The sequence below is a fragment of the Malania oleifera genome, chromosome 4 (genome assembly GCF_029873635.1).
Source record: "Malania oleifera isolate guangnan ecotype guangnan chromosome 4, ASM2987363v1, whole genome shotgun sequence".
In the NCBI taxonomy this organism is placed as follows: domain Eukaryota; kingdom Viridiplantae; phylum Streptophyta; class Magnoliopsida; order Santalales; family Ximeniaceae; genus Malania; species Malania oleifera.
The window spans coordinates 9,708,909-9,718,195 of NC_080420.1; the positions used below are offsets into that span (position 1 = coordinate 9,708,909).

General features: G+C 36.6%; 1 protein-coding gene across 1 annotated transcript; it reads right to left on the reverse strand.

The window, feature by feature from the left end:
- Positions 1-1,487: 1,487 nt before the first annotated feature.
- On the reverse strand, positions 1,488-4,661 carry LOC131153277 (pectinesterase-like). The gene is made up of 2 exons (XM_058105481.1): positions 3,666-4,661; positions 1,488-2,366 (listed from the first exon to the last, which is right to left on the reverse strand). The coding sequence occupies exons 1-2, from the start codon at positions 4,627-4,629 to the stop codon at positions 1,675-1,677; spliced, it is 1,656 nt and encodes a 551-aa protein (XP_057961464.1). The 5' UTR covers positions 4,630-4,661; the 3' UTR covers positions 1,488-1,674.
- Positions 4,662-9,287: the final 4,626 nt, after the last annotated feature.

Consider the following 9,287-nt stretch of genomic DNA (forward strand, 5'->3'; position numbering starts at 1 on the left):
GTTAGAAGCCAAATCATGTAATTTGTTCTCATTCTCATGTGTAAGCTGAAATTTTTATAGATCCAACATTGTATCCCTTACATTGGAAGCAGGTTCAACAATCTTCTCTTCCTCTATCACCATATTTTTTCCAAGAAAAATTGGAAATTTTTGGATTAACAACAACATCCCAGACATTTTTTCCCAAACTAATCTTTTGCCTACGCCAATCATACCCACAGCCAACACGTAAGAGGTAAATCGCGGATGTGCAGCACAAGTGGCAGGAATCGAACCCGAACCACCAGGGTTACCAACATGTTCTAAGGCTCGCCTTTACCACCCTGCAGATGACTTGCTTGTTTTTGCTAACGAATAAAGGAGATCTTTGAATATGCTTTTTGAGATGTTAGATTTGTATGAAAGTTGGTCTGGCCAATAAATCAACAAGGAGAAATTAGCTCTCTTTTTGTTCAACAAGATCAACCTTTCCCAAAGAATGGAGCTATTTCGATTAATAGATTTTGCGAAAGGAAAATTTTCAATTATGTACCTTGGGGCACATTTGATTTCTAAATGCCTTACTACTAGAATGCTTGCACCATTGGTCTCAAAAATTCAAAATAAGGTGGTAAGTTGGAGAATGAGGCTGTTGTCTCAAGGAAGTCATCTCATCCTTATTCGGCATGTTTTATCATGCATAGCGACACATACGTTAACGATTCTTTTAGTTCCTTTGGTGGTAATAAGAAATATAAATTTTATTCTCTTTACTTTTCTCTGGGGGGAGAGTAATGGTAGGGCAAAAATGAAATAGTGTGCTTGCTTGGTCAAAGGTTTGTAAGCCCTTAGATGAAGGGGGTGTTGGCACAAGGAACCTTAATGACATTCAAAAATCTTTTCACAAGAAATTTGTATGGAGACTTATGACGTTAGATAAAGACTCTAAGTTTCTTTTCGCACAATTTTAAGATTTCCTAACTATTGTTCAAATGAAGCAATGAGATGTAGAGTGTAGGCAATGTGGAATGAGCATGATGATTTTGAAGTGGTGAGTTTGTCGAATCAAATGATTGCAGGATGGGTGGTCTTAAGTAGGATAAAAGTGTTTGTTGCCTTTGTATATGTGAAATGCTCCTTTTATGAGTGTAGGGGTCTTTGAACAGATTTGGAAACTTTACAAGTAGCGTTGAATCCTTGACTTATTGTGGGGGGACTTTAACATTATTCGGGAGAACAGGGAACAAAAGCCTATGGCTGCTATGGAGGAGTTTAATAATTGTTTGAACAACTGTAGTGTTGTCGATTTAAAGCTCCATGGTGGGTGTATATCTTGGTTTAATGGGCAAATTGGTCCAACTAGGAGATGGGTGAAACTTGATCGGGCTTTTGTCCAACTTCTCATGTGTCTTGATTGTAATTATGGTATTCATCCGTCATAAGTGAAGATTATTTATAATATTAGGATTTTTGTAAAATAAATAAATAAATTTAGTGAATAGACATACATTAAGTTAATTGTTATTATTTTTAGTTACTTTACTCTGCTTATTGTCACACTCCAACGCCAGAACTCAAAAAAAAAAAAAAAAAGGACAAGGAAAAACCCAAACAAGCCTCAAGAAAAGGTACCTAAAAAACATAGTGGCACACTCACACAAGCACATTGGAGGTTCGATTAGGAATTGATCATACTCACAGCCCTTCAGTAAAAGTAACTCCAGTGTTCTTTAACCATACTCCTCCTTGTATCAGCTCAGCCACCGTAAATTTCTTTGCTTCTGCTGGACTAGTGATCACATGGTAACCCGGCCATTTTACCCGTTTGCCTGTACCCGCACCCGCTCCCTTGTCCAAGTACTCCCCATAGTACAGCGTCTTCAGAGCAAAATCCCCGCTCCACGGTGCCCACCCTGCCGGGTCAATATGGTCCCCAATGGAGGACTGCATCACCACGGTCCGAGAGTACTCCTTCCACGGGCGACCCAAGTACGATTGGATCTTACCCTTCACGGGTTCAAGATCCGAACTGGCCACTATGTCGCAGTACTGGATGGAAGTGCCGGTGTTCTGGTTCGGGTCGACCCTGCCCTGGGCGGTGACCATGTTGGATTGTTTGTCCATGGGCTTTCGGGCGACCAGCTTGCAGTTCTGGAAGACGACGGCGGCGTTCCCGAAGATGAAGTCGACGGTGCCGGTGACGAAGCAGTCGCGGTAAAATTGGCGGTTGGAGTGGGCGTAGAGGGTGTCCTGGTAGGCGTCGATGCGGCAGCGGTTTATGACTGATTGGTCGGCGCCGACTCGGAGCGCCACTGCTTGATGCTTCTGCGGCCCGGCGGTGTTCTGGAACCATATGTCTTGGGCAATGAATCCGTCGCCAACGGCGGCTGCGTTAATGCAAAAGTATACGTACATTAAACTGCGAAACAATATGCATACAAGATTTCAAGTTTCATAATTTCATTTCCTCCTGGGTTGTGATAGTCTGGCTTTCAAATATAAATATAAAGAAACGTTTGAAAGTTGAAACATCAACAACATTGAGAAGTGAAAGAGAAAAAAAGGAGTTGTTTGATAAAAAAATAAAATAAAATAAAATACACATATATTAAACAGAATTTTTAATTTCACATGTTATTGATATTTTATTCTCAAATTTTTTAATCATATTAAATTAATTTTTTTAGTAAGATTTTTATGGTACAAAAAATCATACAAATTAAAAAGAAAAGTCAAAGATCATTAAATTTTTGAATAATTTATACATATGAGTTAAAGATAGTTGGTATCCTCACCCGTCCTAACCCACTAATGATAATTTAAAATAAATATACAAAATAAAACCTTTTAGAAGACATTTTTTTGGTACCCTTTATTTATTTTATGTGTAATTTAAATCTTATCTCTTATATTTACTAGTCAATTAAATACCTTCTAACTATCGTATCTATTTCAACTTAATAAATTTAATTTTTATTTTAGTTCAATCTTCCGAAATTCAACCCTACAAATTAAAATCAATAAACCCTAATGCATGCTTGAAAACTACCAAGGTTGGCTCCCTAGGGTTCAACCTTCAATCACTAAATTTCAAAATTTTCGTAAAATGTTATGCTTTTTTAGTAAAATGCATGATTTTTAGAAAAAAATTTTAAAAAAAATAAAATGATTTTATAAATTTTTATTTCATATATTCTATTTGTATTTTAGAAAAAATATTTATAGAAAAATATTGACAATGATGGAAGCAAATAAGAAGAAAACAAAACAACAAAAAAAAATATAAAATAGAAATGCATGATCTAGTAGCATGAAAAAATATTTTTCTTTTCATTAATTTTGAGTTCTTTACTTTATAATTTTGACCAAATTTTTATGCTTTTGTAACAAATCCATTAATTTTTATTATGAAGGCAATAACTTTATATTTAAAACAAAAACTTATGTCAAAAGTTATCAACTTTCAAATCAATCTAATATAGATTTCTTAAAATCTCCGTAAGACAACCAAGCTGAAGCAAACAGAGCCGTTGTCTTCCATCGCTCCTTCTCCAGGATTGGTGCATATAACTTGAAAAGACATGTCTGTGTCCGCCAATAGGCATAGGACACGTGCCTATTACCCATAAAATCTGTCTTTCCTGCAAAATTCATCAGCAAAGAAGATAAACGTTATGGAGCTTTACCGACGGTGGAAGAGTTGAAGGTGGAAGACCCATCAACGACGTTCAAGCTCCCCGTAATAATCGTCGAATCCATGCCGTCCCCAACAATCATCACGTTCGTCTTCTTCTTCCCCACCTCCACGTTCTCCTTATACGTCCCCTTCTTCACGTGTATCACGTATCGGCTCTGACTCTTCTCCGGCGCCGCCGCCACCGCCTCCCCCACCGTCTTGTACCTCCCGCTCCCGTCCTTCGCCACCACCACGTCAGCCTTGATCTCCCTCGCCGATGTCGCCTCCAGGAGCCTCCTGTCCTCGCGAGAGACCCACGCCGGAAACTCCCCCCTCCCCGACCGGCCCAACTCCTCCTCGTCCGGCTGCGAGACCGCGACCAGCATCGCAAGCGCCGCCCGCCCCCGGGATATCAAGTCCCCCAGACCGGGCTCCATCGCGGATCGGCCCGACCCGGTGAGGCCGTCTAGGCACGTGACGTAGTTGGTGAGCACGGCGCTCAGCCACGTGTGGGCATCCGAAAAGGATCCGGAACCAGAGGTTCGCTTCCCGAGGGCGGATACCGAGTTGGTTATCCGGTCCATGGATAGGTCCATCAGGTAGGCGCAGTCGGCCGCGGCGGATCCCTCTCTCGGGTCGTTGATCCGACTGCGGACATCCGCCGCCAACTTAATGGCATTTCGGAGGTGAACCGCCGATTTCATGAGGAAAATCTGGAGAAGATCTGCACCGTTGGTTCGGGTGACCGGCCCGACCTCTGAAAGCAGGCTCCAGCAGGAATCGGGGTCATGGGCTCGGGCGCAAACTTGGGCGAGGAAGGGTTGATCAGAGGGGCTGGACTTGATGAGGTGGAAGGCAATTAGGGCTGTTGGGCCCACAATGGCAGACAGGGAGAGGAGAAGGCAGAGGAAATTCTTGAAGGTGTGAGAAGGTCTTGGCGATGGAGGCTGAAGCAAGGGTTGGTGGGTTGCCATGGTGAGAGCTTAGGGTTTTATGGTGAGAGCTTAGGGTTTTATTTCTTCTTCTTCGGACCTTAAATAGGGCAAGAGGAAGGAGTTGGAGGGTAGACTTTGGGAATGGGATACTGTAAATGTGTATGGACAACTGTGGAGCACTTGGTAATGGAAAGCTTTTGGATACAGTATGTGGGAGTAATCATTGGGCCTTCTGAAAAGATAAGCATTTCCTATAATTCATATTTATTACTCAAAATTGTTAGACATGGAACATGGTTTGGAACTTGAAAATATTTAAAAAGAAAAAGAAAATAAGAATGAATTTTCTTGTTCAGGCATGTTTAGTCATCTAATAGTGACGAGGAAAACAAAATGATTATAAATTAATGAATAAAAATATAGTTTTACTTGTTATTAACTTTTATTATTTTAAATTATATTGGAACCAATTTTCAATCTTAATATTATTTGATATAAAAAGAAAAAAAATTTTCTTTTTATTTTTCTAAACTTCCTTTTCTCCAACAAAATCTTCTAGTCAAACTAAGCCATACAAAAAGTTACTAAATATTTGTGAGCACAAATTCTAAGTTTTGAATTTAAATTTGTGTACATTTTGATAAAATTCAATATAATTTATACTATATTATTTTTTTTTATAAATTTACTCAAATCCAAATAGATGGTTTGAAATTCAAGCTTCCAAATAAGAAGTAAAGGAGATGACATTTGGCCAATCTCTCAAATTTAATTTTAAGTCGAATTTTGCTAGCTAATTCATTGAAATTCTTGCATGTTTGTTAAATCTCATTAATAGTTAATTGTTCTGTGATCAATTTTATATGTTATGAAATTGGTTGTAATATAAAGTCACTGATGGATAAAAAGAGATTTTGAAATCATCAGTCATTTTTTTTTCTTTGAGTAAAAGAGACATTTAACTTAGTTATATAAAAATAATAATAGGTGGAAATTTTAAATCACTAATTAATATAAGGTGAAAAAAATGCATATATTATTTTTAGAGAAAAAAAATTAGTCTGATATTTATGCTCGGATACATACATCCCTCTAGGTATGGGTAACTTTTATTAATAAGGCATATTTCAAGTATTATAGATAAGTCGTTACACATTTACCCTTAATATCATTGCACCACAAAGCAATGGGCTAAAGAAAATGATTAATTGGATCGATAAAGTTTTGTATGGATTGAACAATTTTTCTTACCCTTGTTTCAAAGCTTGAAAATAATTCAAATCTATTGCTTGAATTTTTGTGGGTTCAAAACAAATTCAACACAAAATTATGAGAAGTTTTGCTCAAATTCTCATACATTATTAAAAAATAATTTTTAGGCTCCTTAAGTCCACCTCTATTAACTATGTTTGAATATCTTTCATGCATCTATGGAAGGGGCACAGTTTAAAATTAAAGATGTAGAATAATATAATCCAAAGTTGAAAAGCATTGCATGCATGCCCATTATATATATTCATCCAAAGGGCTTTGTATTCAAACTTTTGGTTATTTTATATTATTGTAAAGGCTAAGAAGATAGCATATCTTGTTGATGAGTACTATAAACATAAATTTATTATGACTATGAGCCAACACATTTATTAAAATAAAAACATAGGCATATTTTTTCTTCCTACGAGGACACATTGAAATGTGCATGATGATGATAGCATATGACTTGAAATTTATTAGGATGTGTTTGTTTCATAGATCAAGATATTATAGGATTTTTTTTTTTACCAATTAAATGGTATTGAACTTGAAAAGATAGAATAAATTTTTTTTTTAAATAAAATTGATGATGTATTTGATTTGCCATTTTTAGGAAATAGGTTAAGGCATATGTGAAATTTTTTTTTTACCTTTCTTTTAAAAAAAAAAAATTATTTCTTTTAACTTGGCATGAGTTGGGGAGGACTAGAGGGGACTAGCTAGGTCTAAATCATGTAAAAAGGTTTAAAAAATAATCTCTTCTCTTGTCATATTTTTGAGTTGTGTGAAACTCCAAACATAAGCTAGAAGAATTTGGCGGAGCTTAGTACTCTAACCTCTTCCATCAAATAGACGCACTCTTGGACTTACCTTAATCACTACATCCGGAGAACGGTTCGGAATGGTAAGAAATAATAATATTATAAGTTGCATGGAATTGCCTGCACTAACCTGTTATTTACCTACATGCGATTAGTTCACCTAATTATTATTCGTTGATTGGTCTCTAAACTAACCCTAGGTCAAGGAACCAGTAGTCTTAATCTACTTTTACTAGAGTTGAAATCGAGAGTTAAGTTATGCAAGAGGAAGGTACTAACACCCTTACACACCCGTTCTACGAACAGTACCTAATTATTTAATTAACTCCTTTAAAAATAAATAAATAAAATAAATAAATAAAAATCTAAAGAGAAAATGAAAAATAAAGTGTGATTTAGGAATGTCTAATAAGAACTTCAAAGAAGGGGATCTTGTTAGATAAACTCCCCTCAAAACTAATATAGGTTAGGTTTGAAATACCTTTTTACCCTTTGTTTAATCATTGAGATGCACACACACAAAAATAGAATATATACATACAATAATAAAAAAAAATATCACATTTGAGTAAAAAGAACCTTTAAAATATTCCCAGATTTTTTTCAAAATTTTCTACAGTTTTCTAAAAATTTTCCAGTATTTTTCCAATACCTTTTTGGGATTTTCAAAAATTTTTCTTCATGTTATGGTATTTTTATTTTTCTATTATTTATATTTTAGTCAAAATAACTCAAACAATTATTTATTTATTTTTTCTTATTTTTAAAATACTTTTCCTTATTTTTTTTAATGATTTTTATTAGTTTTTCAATTTTCAAAAATCTAAAATTATTTAAAAATTTAAATAAATTAAATAAAAACAATGGTCCAAAAATCAAACCTGTTCATTCAGTCTGAACTGAGTTCCACCTGGTTGGACTAAGTGGGTCACGTGTTTGCCCAAAGTGGTGACATGTGGCTCAACTTTTTCTTCCTTTTTTTAATTCACTGTAGGAGGATGACATCAGCATGATGTCACCCGCCACATGGCAGCTTCTGTCTGGCTTTGCAGCTTGGATGTAGATTGCTAACATGGCAGCAATCGGGCTGTCAATAGAGAACACAAATTAGACTGGCAGAACTGCACCATGTTGCTCTCCGAACGCACGACCCTGGTTATGCCATGTGTCACCGTAAGGACAGTTACACTTGTCCCTCTGACACCCATATAAAAACTCCTCTCTCTCTCTCTCTCTCTCTCTCTCTCTCTCTCTCTTCTTCTTCTCCCTTTTGTATTTCTTCCTCTCGCAGATTTCTCTCTCTCTCTCTCTCTCTCTCCCTCCCTCCCTCCCTCTTTTGCTCTTGCGTTCGGGTGACTTCTTTCCACTCATTCTTATTTTATCGCAATTCCTTTGGGAATCCTTTTTTTTTTTTATCTAAGTTTGTGAGCATTTTTTGTGTTGCACTATTGTGATTTTTTGCCTTTATTATAGTGAAAATTTTATTGGGTCTCATAGGTCTCGTGGTTTTTACCATTCACATTGGAGGGGTTTTCCATGTTAAAAATCGTGGTGTTCCTATGGTGGTGTGGTCTTTATTATTATTGTTGGTTGTTTATTTTTGCTCATCACAAATTTAATTTTTGTGAAAGATTTATCTGATGTGCTAGTTGTCTCGTTACTTTCCCAACAAGTGGCAGAGCTATAGAAGATAATGTAGGTAGTATGTGCAAGCTCACAACTTCAAATTATTCAATTTGGAAACCAAAGATGGAGGATATTCTTTATTGTAAGGATTTATTTGATCCGATTGAGTTGGGTAGCAATAAGCCGAAAAAACAAACTGAAGCTGATTGGAAGAAAATGCATAGGAAAGTAGTTGGCAAAATCAGACAGTGGGTGGATAATAGTGTTTTTCATCATGTGGCTAAAGAGACAGATGCCCAAATACTTTGGAAGAAGTTGGAGAGTCTTTATGAGAGAAAGACTGCTCACAACAGAGCTTTCGTAATTAGAAAACTTGTAAATTTGAAGCTTAGAGAAAGAAAATCTGTTACTGAGCATTTGAGCAAATTTCAGAATTTGGTAAACCAGTTAACAACCATGAAGATAATTTTAGATGATGAACTACAAGCTTTGTTACTATTAAGTTCTTTTCTAGATAGTTGGAAGACTCTTGTAGTATCTCTTAGCAACTCAACCCCAAACGGTGTGCTGACCCTGTTGTTTGTTGAAGATGGTTTGTTTAATGAAGAGACTAGAAGGAAAGAAATGGGTATAGATAATACCCAAGTACTTGTTATAGAAGATAGGGGGAGAAGGCAATACAAAAATGAAAGGGGTAGAAGTAAAAGTAGAAGCAAGTCATGTGATACCCCATAGATGAAAGATTTCAAAAGATTAGATGTTACTACCCATATCAACAAGGTGCATCTCTCTTTTCGGGAGCTTTCTCATAAGAACTCCATAGTTAAGCGTGCTTGGCTTGGAGCAATATTGGGATGCGTGACCTCCTGGGCTTGGAGCAATATTGGGATGGGTGACCTCCTGGGAAGTTTTCTCAGGAAGTGTGTGAGTGAGGACAAAACACACTGAAAATGACACGTGGTGGAAGAGGAGAGACGCAGTGCTCCCTGACAAACC